The following is a 22,668-nucleotide window of genomic DNA, read 5'->3' as shown; positions in this document are numbered from 1 at the left end:
TTGGTTCGGCTCAGGTAAATATAGCAACATTGTATTGCCCGAACCAGGGCCAAGCGCCATTGTGTTGAGAAGAAATGGAAGTCGTAATCAAGGTGGCAGTGGATCTTCATATAGTGGGAGGTGATCTTAATATGTGGGCTGATCCTAACATGAATAGGTTATCCCTACAGTGGAAGATCGACCCGGTTCAGTGAGGGGTAGTGAAGGGCTGCTGGAGGTACTTGATACATGGGGGTTGATTGGTGTGTGGCAGTTAAGAAATCCAGGGCTCGGGGGTCAGGGGGGTTACTTTCCTCCTGCCCCCGCGTGCCACCTGTACCAGAATTATTTGTTTATGGATAAGGGTTGGTGAGTCGGGTCCAGGATTGTGCGATTCAGCCAGTAGGATGGACAGACCACAACTTGGTGAGCATGGACATGTGTGTAGAAGTTTTGTGGGAAAGAGAATATGCAGGGAAATGTAAGACTACCTCTGGAAAGAACCAAGTTTTGTCAAATTCTTGGAGAAGGCGATTGGTGAATATTTTAAGTTGAACAATATATGAGAAATTAATCTTTGTACAATCTGGGAAGTGGGTAAAGCAACAAGAAGGGGTCACCTCGTACAGGAAGGGGCTAGGAATAAGAGGGAGAGGGCCTTGTCGGAAACCACTTTGAAGACAGAGATAGAAGCATAGAGAAGCGGGTGAGACGTTCTCCAAATGTTAAAACAGAAGAGTCATAAACTGAAATTACTGGCAACAGAGCAGACGGCCAAGAACTCTCAGTTCCTCATGCAAAACCTTTATGAAAAGGGGGACAAAGCAGGTTCAATCTTGGCAGCATGATTGGGGGCCCAAAGGGCGCTGGATCAGTGGATGTGTTAAGAGGGATTGGAGGAAATATTCGAAGTTCCCCATTGGAAGTTGCTGATGCTTTTGCAGGGTTATATCATCAGGAGGATGGGGTGTCGGTTGCGCAGATCAGGGGGTACCTCTCAGAAATGTCTCTCCCTGCGGTGATGCAGGATGGGAAGGCTCAGGTAGACTCACTGATTACCGAGGACAAGGTTAAAGCTGCTAGCCGTAGAATGCTGGTACGTAGCGCCCAGGGGGAGGACGGTTATATGACAGGGTTCTATACAAAATTGGGACTGGTAGCACCATTCTTAGCCAGGTCATTCAACCACATCCTGGAAAAGGGGATGGACCGCTGTCGTTTGGTAGGGCATGGATTGCTATCATACAGGAGGCAGGGGGAGATTATATCACTTTTGAATGTTGATGCCAATGGCTTTACGAGGATGCTGGCATCCAAATTTGAGGGCATACTGCCAAAGTTGGTTTTCATCCCGAGGAGGCAGGTGATGGATACAATCAGAAAGACACTCAATTTGATAAGCCTTTTGTTGGCGCAGGATGCTGAAAAGGTTTTCAACATGGTGAATTGGGACTTTTTATAGGAGGTGTTGGGAAAGTGTGGGTTTGGAAAACAGATTCTCAATGGGATTGTGGCCTTATGTGCAAATCACAAAGCACGGGTGGTGCTCAACAGAAGGAAGTCGAGGAAGTTTGATCTACGAAGGGGACTGGACAGGGGTGCCCATTTTCCCCATTCCTTTTTGCGTTGTTGTTGGAGCAATTAGCCAAAGTATTTAACAAAATGATGGGATAAAAGATATGCGTGTAGGAGACAGGGAATTTAAAATGGGAATGTACGCAGACGATATTCTTCTCTGGGATTCAACACCAGAGGTGATGTCGGTGATGGAGAGATATGGTGCACTCTCTGGTTTTTAAGTGAATGTTAAAAAGTGTGTTATTTTCCCATTCTGTGGGGACACTGAAGAAGATGAGTTTCAGTTTGTGATCAGCCTTAAGCGCTTGGGGATAATGATGACAAGGACAATGGAAGGATTGATTGAGACGAATTTCGCACCTTTGTTGGTAAATGTATCTGAAGACCTGGACACATGGGCTACCCACACACCGTCATGGATGGGGGAGACAAAATGCGATTAAGATGAACATAGGAACATAGTCCCACAAATGTTATACTTGTTCCAAATGTTGCCAGAGTCCCTGAACTCCTCGTGAAGGAGACAGAGTAGGCTCTTGAGCTTCTTGTGGCAAGGTAATGTGATTAATCCTATGGATCCCTCACTGAACCCCTGTGGCCAGGGAAAGGCAGACGCTTCCTGATCCTGACCTTGAGAGTGGTGTACTGCGGGAGGATACGCTGGGACGAGACAGGGCCCAGGGCAGTGAGGAGATCCCGTAGTATGAGACACAGTATTTAAGGGCGATCCTTTAAAAGTTGCCAAAGCATGTAACTGCCTATTGTCATTATGATGCATCTGAACCACATACAAAATCTGTGGCTATGGGCACAAGTGACATAACATTTGAAAAAACCCTAAGAACCGAAAGACCATTCAAGGCACTTAAAGATAAAAATCCTCCTTACTCCCAAAAGGCATAACGAAGGGAATTAAAAAATGTTGCCTTAAATAAACTGTCTTCCTCTTAAATACATTCTGATGGTTCCCCCTTGAATACCTCAAAGGGAAATATATACCATTCAAAATAAGAAGTTACCAAGGAGGCCTGATTTTGTTGTTGAGTACTACAAATCCCATAATCCTAAAATTACTGGGATGAGGAAGAGGGCTGAAGAGGCATGTCACAGCAGTAGACAGGCAATTAAGCCCGATAGCCCACATCTAAGGAAGGCTTAAAAGGCCCCCTCAGGTGCAGGCGTTAAGAAGGTGCTGGAACTGTGGCTGGAGTGTAGCAGTAGTAGCAGAAGCAGAAGGGAGAAAGCACAGTATTGGCAATCTAGGCAGAAAGGGAGAAAAAAAAGGGACACTGGGACTCGGATGCAGCAGATTTCATCTGCTTGTCCTGTGAGGGTTTTGTTCTCTCAAACTCTGATGTGCAGAGGCTGTGCAGCGGAAGGCATGCAGGAGACAGCCTTTCCCCATGTGAGCCTAATTGCAGAGATTGCGCAGCAGGAAGCATGTTGGAGACTGTGGCGAGAAGTTGCTGTGGAGCCGAGGGTCCCAGGAGCGAGAGGGCTCCTTAATTGTATGTTCGGACCGCAGACGCCTTTAGCGAGGAAGGGTGTGGGTCCAAAGTGAAGCCAGAGGTCGTAGAATTTGTGCAGCCCACAGAAAGGAACACAGAAGCCGGTGAGTTTGACCAGGCGTTCCAATTCCTGGCACGAACACTGCCGGCAACAGCATCCAGCCAAATAATCACTTGCGTACAAGTAAAATTGATGTGAAGTGGATTGTTGAACCTTTAACAATAGAGGACTTGAATTGTAGAACTCGCATGCTTTATCTTTCACTCGCATAAACAGAAAATGCAGTGAAAATCAATTGTTGAACTTAAAAGATGTAAAAGCACACAAAGAAGTGGTTGCGTGTGCCTAATAAAGATTCTAGGAGGAAGAGTGTCCTCTGAATCTTTATTAAAGCAGTCAACAATTCTAACAAGAGAAGGCAAGCGTTTAAACATTGTTTTCAAAGTTGGAGAGAGCAAGCATTGCCCAAGCCAAGAGTAAACAAGGAATTCCCCCAATTAAGACTGAAATGCAGCCTTTCCCAGAGCCAAAGAACGGTCTAAATATTACTGTGAGCCAAATAGATCAGCATTGCCCAAGACAGGAATGTCCAAACACTACCTGATGCCAAGAGAGTGGCAACAAAGCTTCTGGGTAATTATTCTGGCTAACATTAGACAGAGGGACAAAACTGAAGCTGTGGTGGTGTATTTGGTTGTCAGTAGATTTGAGACTTCAGAAGCACAATTGAAGTGGGAATACTATGAGGCAGACGAGTAGACCCTCATGATGAACTCTTGTAGATGTTGCTTAGAGTTGAAGGTTTCTGAAGCAGAAGGGGGATGTGCTGTGAAGTCATCCTGACAAAAATACCTACTGTGACTCCTAGTCTTTTAAAGGAAGACCTGCCTAGTGTTCACTGTGAAGGCACCATGAAGCAGACACAGACAACAGGTTCAGGTTTGAGGCACAAAGTTTTATTAACTCAAAATGCAGGATGGAGTAAGGCCTAACTTGCCCTATGCTAAAGTGGGATTTCCCTACCTAAAGAAAACTAAGGATAGTCTGGGTCAGAAAGGGAAAAGCAAATGTCTGTGTGTGCATTTGTTAAGCCCTCTAGCCATTGAGTGTTTCCTTGCGATATACAGTTCCTTGAACACTCTTGGCTGTTGCCAATGCTTGTTTTCTCATATAGTGCAGTTCTTTGCATCAGGCAGATTCACAAACTTTCTTTCACTGCGCTCAATCTTCAAGAGTGCTTTCAAAAGTAGTTATATTTACTTTCACTATGTTCGGAATTCAAATCAATGTTCATTGCCTGCTTTACACATTTGCCTGCCAGCCCAGTGTTCCCCCTTCTTGGTACACTCACTGGTCAGATCTTTCGGCTTCTCTGCAAGGTCCTCTGGCACCATGGGTTCTCTCCTTCCTGTGTGTTACCTCACTCTTTCTCCCAACGGCTCTCCGTGGCTCCGTTCACCCAGCGATGCTCCTCCTGCAGCTTGGGATTCTTGCGACCGCTTCGCTTGGTCACACTGGTCTCCCTTGTGAGAAACCTGATGGTATTCTCCCCAGCAAACCCAGAGAATCCCTTATACAGGTGGTCCAGAAAGGACTGGCCCTCTCTTATCTTATACCTGAAGGCAGCCTGAGACAGAGGTGTTGCTGCCGAACCGAAGGATGTCTACTTCCCGGGAGGTTGTATAGGCTCTACACAACCTCGTTTAAGTGCAGCCAAATCGGTATATGCACTTTTTTCTACAAGTTTCACCCTAGACTTTTCCAGCCATCTGATGCTGCGTATTGATGAAAAACCTAATTGCGGCACATCCAAGTGGGAACATAAAATGATTGCTTCCCACTAGTGAGACTTATGTTTTGCAGGCACTTCACTGCAGGAACACTTTCTAGTGCCCATGACACCAGTGGCTTAAATTTGGTACACCTGTTAGATTCCCTGATGAAGACGTGGATTAAATAATTCCATCACGTCGAAACGGCTCGGAAACCGAAGATTGTTGGAGATGTGACGTTATGAATTGTAACAATCATTATCTAGATCAATTCCATTATCTGATGACATGTTCCTAAATTTCTGATATATTATGACATTCTTTTTTTAACCTTGTATATGTCATCAATTGAATGTCTTTTACACTACATTTCGGTGGATGTATTTTCTGTATGTATGAGAATGTATGTTGATGAATGATTGAACTGTTCATTGCAGTAATGTGTCTGGTTATCTGCAATGTTTTAAATTATGTTTTTCCTGCAACCTGAATGTAAATTAGAGTGTGAATTAATACATGATTGATTAATTTTTTGTACATTTTGGAACAAGGTTAATAAATAAAAATGTTGATACGCAACACCACAATAGAGTCTTCTCTGGAAAAAATGTCAGTACATATTGAGCAGGGAAAGATGACATGGGTAGGGGAGCCCAGGGTTATGCTCAGGAGGATGCCCAAAGGGAGAGGCTATATAATGCCAGAAAAGGAAAGAAGGGCGAGATATCTGAGGCTTTCATGGGTTGTATTGCATCTGCCTCCCTTCCTCCCATTAGATCTCTCCAGCCCAGATCCTACAACCCCTCAGTACGCAATGAATCCTCTAAGGTCCCAAGTCTGGTTACACCCAAAAAGCATAATTCCCAGAATCCTCATTTCACCGGTCTCCATTCGAATACTCTGCATCCTTCTTCCCGTCCCTCTGATTATTATTTTCTGCACTCCCAACCTGATCAGACAAAGTACTACCGTTAGCACAACCCTGCTTGGTCATTTCACGATCCCCACAAACCCTACCAATTAAATCCCTCTGATTGTCATTTTCCGAACACCCAATCCACTATGACAGAAGGATCTACATGAAATGACTGAATGCTAAATTCTGACAACCAAAAGTCTGACTATCTTTTTTTTTTCTTTTTCATGTTTCTGCAAATATATATGTGGGAGGAGACCCCCCACCTTACACCTATACATTTTTATTAACTTTACCCCCCACGTATATATCTGGGTATAAAATGGGGGTTGGACTTTTGGGGGGGGGGGGTCGAACTTTTTGCCCTCAGTCATTTTGTCCTATTCCATTACAGAACACTACCATTCCCACAATCCCCTTTGTTCTGTTCTCCGTCCCAGTCATTCTCATCCATTTCACAAACCTTCCCTGTCCAGTCCCGTATGATACTCTGACACTCCTACCCCCCTTCCCCATTTCCGACACAAACACCTTTACACACCAAAGACAACAAACAAACTTTTATGAACGGTGATCAAAACCGGACTAATGTTCAACCTGTTTACCTGACACGTCCCAGCCTAAGGGTCAGGCAAAGTCAGGCAATTGACCTAAATCAAAAACACACACACACACCTGACGACCCTTCCTTTTCCCCACAGGGATAAAAGGTGGAGCAAGAAAGCGCAGTATGAGCAAGGCGAGCACGGCAGACAGCACAACAAGACGGCTAGTCAAGCGCAGTTCAAGAGAAGTAGAAAGACGGCAGGAATCGAGAGGGTGGTGAGGAGAGAAGTGACCTTGCCCTTTTTGTCCCAGACCGCTGAACCTTTGTGCAAGAGAGCCTAAGACCGCAAACAATAGCACAAGTGTCCTACAGCAGATGTCAACGGTACAACAAAATTGATGAACTATGAAAGAACTGGGGGCGTGGCTACAGGGCCATGGACTAGGTTGCAGATCCCGTGAGCTCCCGTGATCCGGCATTGATCCTTGCATAAATAGGATAAATAAGAAGCTGCTGATAAGCTGTCCTGGAGTCACGGACGCAGGAATATCCGGTGCACGTGAGGATCGAAGATCGTTGGGAACGTATGCTTCCTAAAGATAGCATTATACAATTAAGGACGAGCGGGCAACACATCCGAGAAGTGAAGATGGCGCTGACAAAAAGAGTTAAATGATGTACAGAGCTGCGGCCGGGCCCCGGTGAGGGAGACTGCAGCTACGAGAACCAGACACCGCGAACACCCATAACGCAAAGATTGCAGCTCACAACATTATGGCAGCTCGGATAAACTGGCCGAACGGAGTAGACGAAGATACATTGTGCCGAGCAAGATACACAAAGGCACATAGGGATACGCAGCCCGCGGAAGAACGAGGAGGAGTGCAAGGGCACGGGCAGGAGCAGCAAAGGAAAGCCGGGGCTCAATAAGCAGTGGTATGATTAAAAAAAGACAATACAGCCAAATAAGCCCATAACGGCACTGGACAGATACTTAAATAGCAGCCCTACAAAGGACGTACGGCAAAACAAAGATGGTGCCGGGCCAACGATAACAAAGGGTCGTGGGACGGACTGGAGAGTGAACGTGTAGCCCGGTATGAAACGAACGGGAACAATGAATGGACGCAAGAGGCCACATCGGGTATGAAAACAGCCAGAGAGAGCAATCAACGTATGAAGGGGAAGCCAAGTGGAATGAAGAAGAATACACAAGATTATGCAACTCTAGGGCCCGGGGGGGATCGGTGCAGAGAGGCAGGACCCAGCCTGTGAGCAGAGAGTGTGGAGGGGCTCCCGTGAGGGAGACTGCAGTGTGGGACACACTAGGAGACAGATGAAGTGAATTATATGCAAGTACAAGGACTGCAGCTTGCAACAGTGGGGCAGCTCAAAATAACAGACCAGACGGAACAGCCAAGGATACATTGTGCCATACACAAGGGAAAATCAGAATGCGCAGCCTGTAGAAGAAGGAAGAGGCGAACAGGGGCGCAAGCAAGAGCTGACAAGTGGAGCTGGGGCTCACATAGCAATGAGGAGAGTGAGGAAGACAACACAGCCAACCAAGTTCATATCGGCATCAAAGCAATAAATCAACAGACGCACGGCGAAAAACACACAGCAAACTCCTAGATGGTGCCCAACCAGCGATAGAACAAAGGACAGGGGAAAAGGACTGAGGAGTGACTGAGAAACCCCCAACAAGAAAGAACGGTATAAGACAGCAGGCACAAGAACAGGTGACGTGGGCAATCAATTCATGAGGGGGTTGTCCATTGAAGGAAAGGAGAACATATATGATTGCACAACCCTAGGGCCTCAGGCAGTTGGCGAGAGGATGACGGTGCCATGCCTGTGAGCACAGAGTGCGGAGCAGAATAAACCCACAGGGATAGAGGCATAGGCTACTCTATAGAGAGGCGCCGGCAAGGTAAGGCGGCCTGTTGCAATACCAGCGTGGACTGCCATAAACGAAGCCCTTGCAGGGCACATAAAATAGACCAGGCCCAGAAGATACTGCCCCACCCCCCTCCCCCGGGACAAAAGGCAGAAGCAGGAGCCTATCCAGGACGCCTCCCTGGGAGAGACGGCGACCAATGGACAGGAACTAGGGCTGCATTGGGACCACATAACTTTGTGAAGAAGCAGGCAGTCCAGGCCAGGAGATGATGAGAGAAATGGCACTCAAAAGCGGTAAAGCTAAAGGGAAACAGCCCACGATGGACATCTTCACCAAAGCACCACAATCCCTGAACATGTTCACACAGGCAAAGGATGATATGCAGGGGACGACAGCCTCGTCGCGAAACGACCATCTTATCCTAGATGCTATAACGGTGCTGAAATCCTCATGGGGGAGCAAGATCGATGCAGCCATGGCGGAACTAAAGACAGCACTGGAACTCAAAATCGATGTGGTTGGGGTGGACGTCAACCTCTTACGACAGGATGTGAGAGCACTGACGGAGCGCACGAGCAGCTTAGAAAGTGCAGTAAAAACCAACACAGACATCAGCACGACCAATGCCCAGGAGGTTCATATATTGCAACAACAGGTGCGTCTCCTGGAAAACCAGGCGGAAGGGCGAGCAAGTCACAACAACGTTCGAGTGGTGGGGCTACCCGAGGGGGAAGCGGGCTCAGACCAGACAAATGATGTGGAGAACATGCTGATCCAAGAAATAGATGCAGGCGTGCTCACCCAAGGGTTTACGGTCAAAAGAGCGCACAGGGCCCAGACTAGGAAGCCCCAGCCAGGAGCTCCTCCCTGAGCAATCATTGCAAAAATACTGAACTATAGAGACAGGGAAAAGATCCTGGAATATTTTCGCAAGGGTGGAACGATAAATAGAGCAACAGCAACTGTCACTGCGTACCCAGATTACACCATCCTGGTGCAGATGGAAAGTTTCAACTATGTGGCTGTGAAAAGACGGCTGAGAGCATCTGGCTTTAAATACATGCTTTTGTATCCCGCGAACCTCAAGGTCCTACACAAGGGCAAGGCATTCTTTTTCGAGACACCCGAAGAGACGGCGAGCTGGCTAGGCGTTCAAGGCTGCCCGATGGATGCAGATGGCCTGGATCAGGGTGGACAGGATAAGTGAACCTGCGTCTCACTACTGATTGCTTGGGCAGATGTTAATGTAGCAACCCCGATATTGACATAGTAGCGGGAAGTATTAAAATCTGAGGGGGTACACAGGGCATGTAAGCTGGGAAGTAAATATTGATCATTATGTACACTCATCATGTGGACCTTTCGGACTTGAATATGCACATGGGCAACGTCGGACATGAGTCAGGCATGCGCAGCATACTGTAGCAATAATTTGGGAGATAAATGGGAAACGCGATCTCACCCCCAGTCGTTAGAATAGTTGAATCAGCAGTAGGGTGATATCCCCTTGCTGTGTTCCGAGTACTGGCAGAGGCCAAGAAAGGGCTAGATGTGGGCTAGCTTGAGATCCAGGGATGGAGCTTGGCATCAGTTGGGGTTGGGGAGGGAAGGGAGTTGGGGAGTTTGAAAGGGTGTTCAAGAAAGTTGGCGTTGGGTGCGGGAAGGGGGTCGGGAAACAGGGACGGAAGCCTATTATCACAAGCCTCTGGATAACAGGAAGTGGACGAAGGGGAAGCGAGGTGGGGATGTTGGGCAGTTTGGGAAGGGTTGGGTTGGGGGCAGGAAGGGAGTTGGGGGGTTTGATGTGGTATCAACAGTCAGAGAGCGAGCTTACACCTATATACCACTGCGCATGAAGCGAATGACAAGGGAGGAAAGAGGCGGGACTGGATATGGTTAAGATAGGAGACTTGAAGATCGCTACCTGGAATGTCAGGGGGCTTGATAGTTATATGAAGAGGAATAAGGTCATGATCTACTTGAAACGGCAAAGGATTGATATTGCTCTACTACAGGAAACTCACCTAACGAAGGAGAAGCAGGAAATAGTGGGAAGGAAATGGAGAGGCACCACCACAGCAGCGACATACTCGGCGTACACCAGGGGAGTTATTACATGGATAGCACTGCATGTCCCCTTTAAACTGTTACAGTCTAACACAGAGCCAGATGGGAGGATGGTACTGATAAAAGGGCCTGGTGGAAAATAGAGAGTTGAGTATCATCAACACATATACCTCGAATCACGACACAGTAGGTTACATCAGGACCCTATACAGCAAGATCAGTCCATACATAGGAGGGTTTACACAATAGGACTACAGTACTATGGAACAAGGAAACACTGACCAAAGCTTTGTATCAAAAAGAATATATATATTTATTTTACACACTCTGATGTTCACACACAAATCACTATTCTTAAAATAAGTTAAAACAGTCTTGAAAAGTATACACAATTCCCTATTTAAATTGTAGACAAGTTTGAGCAAGAGTGAAAACTGAGCAAAACGGCACAGTGAAAACCAAGCAGAAATGGCACTCAACAAGTTTAAAAAGAGGGAAGAAAAAGGTGGTTATAAGAGTTAGGTGCACCAACACATTTCTAGGTGAGAAGCAATCTATAGAAGGCAGTTGTAACAGATTTCGTGTCAATGATACAAGGCAAAGTGCACAGGTGCAAAATGTTCTAGTCGCTGCAGTGAAGTATTTAACGATTTGAAAAGGCGGTTGAAGAAGGTGAAACACAAAGTTAGATGATAGGGGCGGCCAACCCAGTAGGTAGGTAGGTAAAGGATTTAAAACACCTTCAGCGATACCCAACAAAACGGGAGAACAATGTACTTTAAAAGTGGAAGAGGCTCCTGCGGTGGCGGTTGTTCCTGGCAGTTCCTGCAGTTCAGGAGATCCAGCAGAGGAAGAGAGACTCTTATTGAGGAGGAAGGTTCGAGTTACTGCACTACCCAGGGATGAAACCAGAAGCGGTGCTGCCAAAAGAAATAAAGGTACGCTACTTTAAACCGCGGTCCTGGTGGACGGGTGCCTGGCTATCCGGTCTCCGAGTGCTTGGCACTGTCGATTCGACCAAGCAGGCCCTGGAAGGCGATTGGTGAACTGGTTGTCCCCACCAGCTCAAGGGAAGAAGATTCTTGCAGAGGAAGATCTTCTCAAGTCGTTGGAGAAAAGTGGTGAGGATCTGCAGCAGAACTTCACCGGTGGTTCAGTCGTTGCAGATGTCTTCAGCTTATCTCCTCTTCGGTTTCTTAGCTCCAGTGGCGACGTCTTGTCCGCCAGTCCTCAGGACCCTGCTTTTATGCAGCAAGACCCCCATTCATACAGCCTAGCTGTCACTCACACAGTGGGGTGGCTCTCCTGGCGGGAGAACACCCCAGCCTATCAGGGCAGAGTGCGACTTGGGTTGCGTAGGCAATCCTGAGCAGGGTGCCTATTCCCACTCCCACACATCCTGTCTACCCCAGACTCAGTGGCGCCTAGAGGAGGGCTTCTGTGCAGAAGCCCGCCAAAAGGACGAACAAAGGATCCCTGACCTGGGTTAGGATTATAGAGAAAGACAGTTCTGGCAATAAAAACCTACCGGAGTAAAGTTAATATAAAACTAAACTGACGGTGTGTTAGAGGCTGTCAGTAATAGTGGTAACCTCGAACAATGGGAAAATCCCATAGGGAAATATTCGCGGTCGAATATTTACGGTAGTAACCACTGCCACCAGCCAGAAACTTTTGAGAGAGGGACTGTACGGTACCCCCTCGAAAATGAACACTAGGGAAAACTATTAACCCTTCCCAGTACTTCCATAGTAAGATGGGTTGTACTGGTTTTGTTCATACCTATTGACTAGTACATGCCTTGGGAGACAGTAGTCAGTGCCAGGGTATGGAGTCTATGTTTGGGGGTCGCTATGACACCCCTGTGGTACGGCACGGAGGGTGCTGTGTACCACACATGTAAAAAATATGATTCCTATGAGGGTGAGGAGAAAAACCCCATAGGCCATAAGCACGCAAGATAGCCTAAAACACACACTAGCAATCTGTCTAAGAGTGGGAAAAAAGGGTCTCACTCTTAGCAGGAGAAAAAAATAAACCCTTCGTTAGACTTTATGTTTGCCACATCGGAGCTGACAGGAGAGCTAGAGCGCTCGGAATACAAAGCGAGAGTCCTTTCGGACCACTCGCCACTGATAACAGAGTGGCAGTACTTGCCACCCAGAGAACGGACCCCGACATGGAGACTTAGGGTGGAGGCCTTGAAAGATACAGTGTTTAGAGACGACCTGAAAAAAAGAGATCGTAGAATACTTTGAACAGAATACCGGGATCGTGGAGTCGGCTGGCACATTATGGGAGGCCTTTAAGGTGGAAGTGAGGGGAGCAGCGATATCTAAATCCAAAGGGCTGCAGGGCGAGGTTACTAGAGAGCTACATGAAGCAGAGAAAGAAACTAGAGGAAATTATGCGCAAGGGAGGGCACTCCCCTGAGGAGACTGGGACTATAACACGATTGCTACAAGATTGCGAGGAATGCTGGGGGAGATTGTGCAACTTGAACTATAAAAAACATGTAGGAAGACGGCATGCAGGTGGGGATAAACCAGGCAGGCTGCTGGCCTGGTTATACAAATGTGAGACGCTCAGACAAACAATTAGAGCAATATGGGGTAAAAATGGGCAAACACTCGATACTCAAAGGGAAGTGACAATGGCTTTGTAGAGTTTCACCAGCGGTTGTATGAAGGTACTGGTGGAGAGACAGAGACGGACATAATAGACAAGTTGGAAGACATTGGCCTTCCCAAACTGGAGACATCAGAAAGGGAGAACCTAGAGGTTCTAATTACCTTAGAAGATCTGGAGGCGGTGATCGAGATCTTACCTACCAATAAGGCTCCGGGTGCTGACAGACTCCCTAGTGAGTCTTATAAAACATACAAGGTTGAACTGCTCCTCCCGCTGCTAGCAATGCTAAATGAAGCATTGGAGAAAGGGGTATTACCGGAATCTCTGAGGGAGACGATTATCCTCCTGCTCCTTAAGCCTAACAAGCCAAGCATGGATTGAGGGTCATGCAGACCGCTATCCATGCTTAACCAAGACAGCAAGATACTAACTGCAGTGTTGGCGAATAGGCTGAGACCGGTTATTAACAGACTCGTACATCCCGATCAGACCGGGTAGGTCCCGTGTAGAAACCTATCTGACAACCTCAGGAGGCTCCATCATGTCATTGAACAAACAGAGAAAGACTCACAAGAGGTTGCAATAATATCATTAGATGTTGGCCTTGGTTGATAGCGGCCTTAAAAGGATATGGGATAGGACCAGTATACTTGAGATGGGTACACCTGCTATATAGCGCGCCACTGGCTCTAATTAAGACGGGAGCGATCATCTCAGGTCGGTGGCAACTTAGTAGGGGCACCAGACAGGGATGTCCGTGGTCCCCGATGTTGTTTATTCTAGCACTGGAGCCCCTGGCGATATCCTTAAGGCAACATTACGGGGAAGTGGGGTTCAGTACGAAGGGAGGGCTACATTTGATATCAATGTATGCTGATGATATGCTGTTGTATCTGAGATACCCCAAGGAGAACCTACAATACATATTGGAAGTGATGGAGCGGTACGCAGCATTTTCTGGGATAACTGTGAATCCCAAGAAGTCATGTATATGTCCCCTGGCTAGATATAAAGGGATACCACGAGAGGAGCTGCCAATACTCCAAATTCAATGGGAGACAGAAACATTTAGATACCTGGGGACTGATGTATACCATACGACCAAGGTCGAATACAAACGTAACACAGAGAAGTCGGTGACTAACATCGAACGCAGTATGAAGTTTTGGGCCAAGCTCCCCCTGACCCTGATGGGGAGAGTGGCGTTGCTATAGATGGTGGTGCTGCCTAGATTGTTGCACTTCTTCGGGTACATACCACACATGATACCCAAGCGATTCTTTGTCAAGCTCCAAAGCTTGTGCAGGGGATTCATATGGCACAGCACTAGGAATAGGACAGCACTATGGAAACTGCAAAACACATAGGATAGTGGAGGCATCAAATTGCCAAACTTTGAGATTTATTTCCTAGCCAGTCAATTACAATATGTGGCCTGGTGGTTATCAGATGACTCAACACCAGAGTCTAGATTACTGAAGGCAGAATGTGCCCCGTTCTTCCTGAAAGAATGGATATGGTTGCCAAAATCACAACAAACGGGGTGCATGAGAATGTTAGCACTGGGATGGAAAATATGGCATAGAGCCTGCCAGGCTATGGAGAACCCAACCCTGTGTTTCCCCCAGATACCGTTAGTAGCACTGACTGGGGTAGATGAGCAATTGAGGAAAATAATCCGGAGACACTGGGAACCAAATGGCATTGCAACATTAGGGGACATATGGCAGGATGGGAAGGCGGTGCAATTCGACACGCTAGTAGAGCACACCGGTCTGCACCGGGGACAATATATCACGTATATCAGGTTGGTGGGGATGGTAAAAGACACATGGGAAGAAATAGTGCTGGAAGGTCAGCCCGACATGGCCATAGAAACAATCTATGATGTGTCAGATGGAGGCCACAAAGTCTCCCGAATTTATGAACTGCTCATGTCCTGGGTGGGTAAAGAGGTGCTCCAGTTGAGATGAGATTGGGAAGAGGAAGCTCGGGAATCTATGAATGACAGGTTATGGGTGAGAGTCCAGAGGCATCACAAAAAAAGTGTTTAGGAATGCGAGATTGCAGCAAATCCAGTTATATATTACCCATAGGGCGTACATGACCCCTCAGAAAATTGCACGGTTCAAGAATGCAGGGATACAAACATGTCCTAAACTTGGGGAAGTTAATACGGAATGATACACATGTTCTGGGCGTGCCCTGAAATAAGGAGATTCTGGGGGGGGTGGCCCACCGCTTGAATGAGAAAGGGATTAAACTGGAAGTGGAATCTTTGTGGGCATGCATGGTGGGGGGAGGGGGGGAATTCCCTGGCCACGCAAGATGAAACATGTGAGTAAACTTAAGGACGTGGTCTACATATTGGCCAAGCGCAGAATTGCCATGGGCTGGAAAGCCAACAATAGACCAAGGGTGGAAGTGTGGTGGCATGACCTTCAGAAATGGGGGTATGCGGAGACAGCGGTCTGGAGCGAAGCAGTTAGCAGAGGGGGGATGATTTAGGGGAGACATTGATGGCTTGGAGACATTTGGTGGCCACACAGAGTCGGCCCAGACCGGCCCAGGAGAAGATGACTCCTCGACAGGCGCAGAAGGGGGAACACCCTTAGACGATGCGATAGATAATGGTGAGGTAGAGTAAGCCCGGATGTGGGGATGGAGGGGAGTAACAGGGAGGTAATGGACATATCATGCAATTGTTGCAACTATGGCTGTTTATTGTTTGGTTGTTAGTGTTATTAAAATCAATACTCTTTAAAATAAAAAAGATTTTTAAAAGAAAACTATGAAAGAACTGTAGAAAGTGTGAAGGGGAGACCAGCTAAGGGGTGGAAACTGGTACCACATGGGTGCTAACTTAAGAGACTCTAGCCGATCTCGATCTGGGCAAAACTACAATTACCAGAACGCCGTAGGATGGCCAGCGAAATAGGTCAAAGTGGCGAAACAGAGGGTCCAGCAAAATCCCTGTACAAAAGAAAGACTGATCTACAAGCAGTGTGAAAAGAAGGGAAGTGAATCCCAAAAACATTGAATTGGGTAAAAAGAGAACATTGAAAGTAAAGAGGGGTTGGCGCCCAGAAAAGGGGGACCCAGGGGTGAGCCACTATCACCCTGATCGAGAGCCACAGTAAACCCAGTGAAGGAAGGCTAAGAATCGAGAGGGGTCGGAGCCCAGTAGAGGGGGATCCAAGGGTGAAAAGTTGTCACCCCAAGATTGAGAAAAGTGAAAACAAAAGTTAAGAAATGGCAAGAGTGAACCCAAAGAAGTGATTCCAGAGAAGAAGCTATCGCCCAATTACTGACAGTCAAGGGGGGTGTCCGTGTCCGGCAGAGGGAGATCCCGGGTTGAAGCCATCACCCGAGTACTGATAGTCAAGAGGAGTCCAAGCCCGACACAGGGAGATCCAGGGGTGAAGCTATCATCCAAACTTCAAGTAAGAAAAGAACTGACATATAAATTAAGGAATTTGATACATGAAGGGTCAGCGCCCAGAAGAGGGGGACCCAGGGGTGAAACCATCATCCTATCTAAACTGTGGATTACAAATGAGGAGGGTCGGCGCCCAGAAGAGGGGAATCCAGGGGGTGAATTATTATCACCCTAACGAACTTTCATTTGGTTAAAGGAATTTTTCTGTTATTGAACACGACTGGACCCGAAGGCAAGAGACTTTCAAAGGAAACAAGACTTGGCCATCAACGGTCCAGAGACTGCCACTGGAACTGTCGTCTCGTGCTGGAGAAGCCTGTAGAGGAGAAGCCAAGTACCGCTACCAGAGGCTCCGCCCCCATGTTGCATATATGTTGGGAGTCGGAAATTGTGACACGTGCAATACCAGTGAGGATGCCTGTACCGCAAAGAATTCTTGAGACAAGGTATCCACAGAGAAAACCCCATATGCATTCACGAAGAAGTAATGGCCTTCTGGACAGAATCCTGGAAGAAGTGTGAAAAAGGATGAGAAAGAGGACTGGTGAAGTCATGAAAATCAGCACTGACGCGACGCACCCAAAAAAGACAAACGAAGAAAGAACAGATATTCTATAAAATCTGAAGAGGAGGTGTCGAAATAAAGCAACATTTCTGGATAGAAATGAAGATGCTCATGCAAAGAAACGCTGAAGAAAATGCCAAGTCATTGTACACTTGTACCGATGCTGTAACGCAAGTAGGCGAAGTAATCCTGAGGCTGGCTATGTAGTGAATAGATTGCGGCGATGTGCCAATGTATATACATAGGAATGTATAGAACCTGGATGTTCCACAATACACTTTGCAAAGCTTGAACCCCGTGAATGGAAAGGGTTTCAGTGTGGCACAGTTGGAAAATAGCTAATGGCGAAGGAGAATTCAAGGAAGGCTGGCTGGCCCAGCACCAAAAGTCAAGGCCACCATGAGCCTGGTTGACTGTCAAGAAACTACATGAACGTGAGAAAGAAACAAACCTCTGTTTGAGGTGGAAAGGAAAAACACTGAAGGCGTCAAGAGTTAATCATTTAATAGTATTATATGCAGCAAAGAGCTCGACAACGTGGTCTCCAGTCACATGGTGCATTGAAATAGACTTTGGGTCGAGCTAACTTGAAACCAGAAGATAAAACCATGCCACACTCCCTTTTATTCTCAGGCACAGAGAGCTTCTGCAAGGCCAAATTCAAAGCCTTCATTGAATGACAGACCGCAAGAGTGATGATAGATGTTGGGCTAATTGGGTGGGGAGGCATGACCACGCCGCCCTCCCCCAAAACCCCACCCAAGCACCTGGGGTAACAGTATGCGTGCTGCTAGCATGTGGAATATTCTAGAAGCATGCCAACCAATTATAGAGGGCCATGTAACAGAGAGCCCTATAGTTTGTGTAAACAATGAAGCGTTGTGTATTTTGTGACGATGAAGAGGACTTGCACTAGAGATGGGCTTAGTTGTCCACCTGATGTTAGAGACCCAATCACAACCCCCGTCAGTATGGAACGTATACCTAGATGTTCCCTGTAAGCCTATCACATCCCCAAGTAGGTTTTTGTAATTTACCATGTAGTGCGACGACAATGACGACGAATTTGGACTATAAAAGTGTGTTCTTTATTAAATTCATCGAGATCGTACTGTGCGATGTCCGTTGAAACTCCCTCTTTTAGATAATTTTTAGATAATTGCAAATAAAACAGTGCTAAGTTTGATTATTGATGTGTAAATTCTGCATCCCCATTCATCTGCAAGTATTACTGCCTTGTCTTAAAGGATCCAGGTCTATGGGTTCAAGCCCAAGACTATACTGTGCGCCAAGCTCCCATCTTACCCTGTACTCAAAACATGGGGGAAGGGAGACACAGGCTATCGCATCCTGACATAATATTTGAGAAAACGTCTTTCTTTGCTTGAAAACTATCCCACACCCCTTTTTGTATTACATGTAAGGTTTGGCAATAGGTTTCTTAGTTTAGGTCCTTCTTATTTTGACACATTGCCACTAGAACTGCCTTATTTTTCATTTGACGGTTGACGCTTGTTCCCATCTTAGATTTAGGTTTAGATTAGGCTTTTTTCCCAACCTCCATACAGCATTCATTGTTCAATAAACACCCTGGAACTTATGTCTGTCTAACATGTTGCCACCATGAGTTCCTCACACCCTTGTGCCGTCTGCCACCAGCTTCCAGGACCTTTCAGCTTCGCGTCCCGCTGCATAAACTCTGCATCCTCAAACGGGTCTCGAGTGCTCAGCTTGCCACCCCGCTCATCCGGGAAGGTCTGAGACTGCAAGCAGCAGTCTGTAGCCCTGCTTCTACAGATGCCCCCATTTTCAAAACGATGTCGGCTTTTAAAGGTCCCACCACCATAATGAATCCAGAAAAGACTAGACCACTCACTACTGAAACGGTCCTCCTCCTCCTCCTCCTCCTCCTCCTCTTCCTCCTCATCTTCTCAGTACACAGCTGGGGTTGATATGTGCGTGTTTTAATAAAATGAGGATGCGTCTCTCTAGATGGTCTCTTCCTCGCCCCAATGTCAACGGGTGTTTTCGTGGGGAATGTTTGAAGGGAAGAACAGGGAACGGGCTGGCTGTAGCCTACAAAGGCATGAAGGAAAGAGGGTTTGCTATGGAAAGACAATGGGGGATACCATGTCTCACCTAAGGATGTACTCTCCCCAAGTCTCCTCCACCCAGGAGATCCTCCCGTGCACATTCACCCCCAGGATCAGGATCCAAGAGCGATGGCCTTTCCTTGGCCACCCAAGAGGGGGATACAGGAGGAAAAGAAGTGAGGGCGCCCTCTGGCTCCTCACATAACCAAGAACTGTGGGTTCTATGTGTAATTTCTGCTTTTTGAAGGCCACAATTAAAAAATGGCCCTCAAAAAGCTAAAAGAACATGAAATCGGGGGGTTCACACCCCAAACCGCCATTTCCTCCTTGCTCCCGCCCTCCTACTGTCTCCTCTCACCCCAAGCATACTCACTCAATCCCCCACCACATTCATACACAAAAACGCAATGAGTTACATTTTTCCCTTGCCCCTCAAACTCCCCCTTCATAAACATTCCTTTTACATACACACACATACACACATAGTCATTCTCACACTCGCCTCTGACACCTGTGACGACGACTCTGGGTCCCGCCATGCCCATCGGCCACTGCGTGCACCCGTGTGCGTCGCTGGGGCTGACAGTTCGATTTAGAAAGACCGCTATGAGAGGTCTCAGAGTGGTCTTTGTAAATCGGTAATTTTTGTTTTGTTAAATCGATTTTACAAAATCGATTTATTCACTTAGTACCGAAATGTGTTTTATTAACATTTGCAGAACTTGTACTGCAACCTAACAAAGAACTAAGGTATTTCTTCATGGACATGTGGAAGTTGTGGCCAAGCACTGTGGCTGGTTAGAACATCCATGCTATTTGGAGGAAGTGGAAAGTCTTGATTTTACCAAGAAGAGAAGCTTTTCTGTTTGAACTTTGGTTAACAGAACTTTGCTTTGACATTGAAGGAGTCAAAAACTGAACTGAGACTGTATTATACACATGTATTTACTGGTATATTTTTGTTGAACAATGAGCTGAAGTTACCTTGAAACCTGGGTAAGGGGAGGTCGCCCAGGTTACCAAGAGAGACTGTGATTATCATGGTTGATGGGATTATAAACTGCCATATATTTCTTTATGAATTTGATGTTTCAGTGTGAGGGCCAGATATCCTATGTTAGAGTGTTCTCCTTTAGTTTTGACAGTTACTGGCACATGAGGTGGTCTTGTGGAAAGACCCTAAGCTATTGGAAGGAAGTGCAGGGATGGGTCAGGAAGCTGGAGGGAACAAGTAGAGAAATTGACCCAATGTTGGTTTTGGCTTGGAAAATTGCCAGGACAATTGGGTCCCTCTCCCACATATGACCGATATGGAAAATATCACGGCTTTGGTACATGGTTCAGGGCACTCGAGGGAAATAGAGTGGGCACTGTTTCTCCAACGATATCGTTCCAGGGACATGTCGGGTACCCTTGATGGCCGGCCTGATACACAGGATGGTGGAAGGATGTAGGCTACGCTAGAGGGTTTGAATTGAAGCGAGGTGCGCCAGTGACCGTATGGGATAAAGGAAGTTACCGCATAGGAAATGAGTTCATGTACGGCTTGTCCCTTTGATTCTCTGGTTTTTTGATTGTCACGTTTTCTTTTTGCACTGTTTTTTTCTGGAAATGTTATAAAACTTTAATAATAAACAGATGGATGGGGTGTGGTAGGAGCAGGTGGCTCACTTCCCCAGAAAAAAACAAAAAATAAATGTAACATTGGTTACTTTTTAAACGATATAAAGACTGCTAGCCCTCTTGGCACCAACATATACACCTAGGAATACTCTGGAGTGCCACGTGCTCACCCCTTCGGTTCCCTTGGCCGTGCATGTCGTTGGAACAGGGAGAGTGAAAATGGCTCATACAGTAGAAGCAGTCCTCAAAATGTGCACTCGGCACAAGCAATTGGCGAGTAAGAAATGGTGTGCTATATGTAGGTGTTGAATTGAGGGGACCAGTAACATTTTATGGCTGGCAAGTTGAAATATTTACCCCTGGTAAAGTATACGCATGGCGCTCGGACTCTAGGATGCAAGCCTCTGCTACTCACCGCTCTTTCCACTTCCAGACTTCATGGAGAAACTCTTCCCGGGAAAGGGAGTGACGCAAGACCCCTCGCTCCTTCCAGAGGTGGCGCTCCACAACCGCCTGAATGGGGGAGGGGAAAAAAGGCCTCAGAAGGGTGAAAACTTCCAAAGAAGCCAGAAGATACGCACAGATCACACTCAGTGAAGGGTTAACCAATCACACACTCAGGGAAGGGTTAACCAATCACGAACTCAGAAGAGCACAACCAATCATGATTAGGGAAGGGTGGGCCTCTTCTATGACAGTGAATCAATCACAATTAAGAGATGTGTTAAAGGTATGGGATGGCTAACCAATCGAATATAGGCTTTAAACATTGTTTTACAAAAGGTTTATCCAAACATTCAATATAATGTAACCTCTACAATGTCTATTTAATCAAAATAATTTATGGTAAGGGTTTTACAATAAGCAATTAGGCTATTTGTTACAGATAGTTTTCATAACAAATATTTTACAATATAAAATCTGAAGATTAACAGATCCAATACATCAAAAAAGTATACTCACTCAATGACTCACTGAGGGGTTCCTACACAAACTCACTCGCTGACTGACTGACTGACTGACTGACTCACTCACATTCTGTCCCGCCATTCTTGGTCATTACACCCAGTTATCCATTCTTCAGCCTTACCTCTGCTCACCTCGATCCATTCCTCATACTCACCTGAGTAGCGATCCCTGCGTGATCAGAGCCTGGAACCCACAGCACCTTCCAGCCCTGCATTCGCCTCCTGCAAAACAAGATGGTGGTCACACACCTGCTGGAAGCCCGGGGGATGGGTCTATTCGTGTGCGGTGGAAGCCAGGTCTGCACCAGACCACCCTGAGTGGCAGTAGTGGACTGGCCTTACGGGAACTCTGGAGATTTCCTGGTGGGCCTCTGCACCCTGGCACTCTTGTGTGGGTTTCCTGTTTTTTGCTCCTCTTACCCCCCTCTCAAAGTCACTCCACTGCCTTTGTTCCATCTCTTCTCAGTCCCCTTGTCCATTTAAAGCATGTTTAATTACATGGCAACCGCTAGACAGGGCCAAATGAGCTTTAAAATTCACCGGTTGGACCAATGTTTCCAAATTTCCTCGGGAGGAGAATCTCCAAGACTTATTTAGGGGTTGGCCGTGCTCGCTACGTTTGCTCGCTATTTGTAATATGGGGCCACTTTTCCAGGGCCATGTTAGGTTCCCAGATCATCCTGAGTGGCCAGGGGCGAGGCCTCCCTCAGAGCCGGAGTACCAATGTGATGAAAGGGAGGTGGAGAAAAGACAGGCCTGCCCAAAGCCCAACCAGAGCCCAGAAATGAGGACTTTGGCGTTTCCCCCACATCTTCCATCAATTTTAAACAAATTACAATGTGTTTGTGGCGGCCATATTGCCACCCACACTTCACATGAAGTCACAAGCTTTATTAACAATAGTTGCAGAACAAACGTGGACACAAGAGCACAATAAAAAGACATGTTAACATATTATACTTTACTTACAGGATTGCCAGGCTCAGCTGATATTTAATTGCGACACTCTTGGTACAATTTTGTGTCAAAATTCTGCCCAAACTTTTGTATGTCAAAATTCTGCCCAACAACCCCATAA

The 22,668-nt window shown here is 46.7% G+C and overlaps 1 protein-coding gene across 1 annotated transcript in view; it reads right to left on the bottom strand.

Moving 5' to 3' along the window:
* VARS2 (valyl-tRNA synthetase 2, mitochondrial) overlaps nucleotides 1-22,668 on the bottom strand; it is a 266,584-nt gene that overhangs the window by 178,423 nt on the left and 65,493 nt on the right. Inside the window, exons 6-7 of the mRNA XM_069635309.1 lie at nucleotides 21,746-21,812; nucleotides 21,038-21,135 (exon numbers count right to left, since the gene is read on the bottom strand). Of these exons, the coding sequence (XP_069491410.1) occupies nucleotides 21,038-21,135; nucleotides 21,746-21,812 (165 nt within the window). The remainder of the gene's footprint in view (nucleotides 1-21,037; nucleotides 21,136-21,745; nucleotides 21,813-22,668) is intronic.

Source organism: Ambystoma mexicanum, chromosome 13 (assembly GCF_040938575.1).
Source record: "Ambystoma mexicanum isolate Mex_15411 chromosome 13, UKY_AmexF1_1, whole genome shotgun sequence".
NCBI classification, from domain to species: domain Eukaryota; kingdom Metazoa; phylum Chordata; class Amphibia; order Caudata; family Ambystomatidae; genus Ambystoma; species Ambystoma mexicanum.
This window is presented reverse-complemented; position numbering and strand designations above follow the sequence as displayed.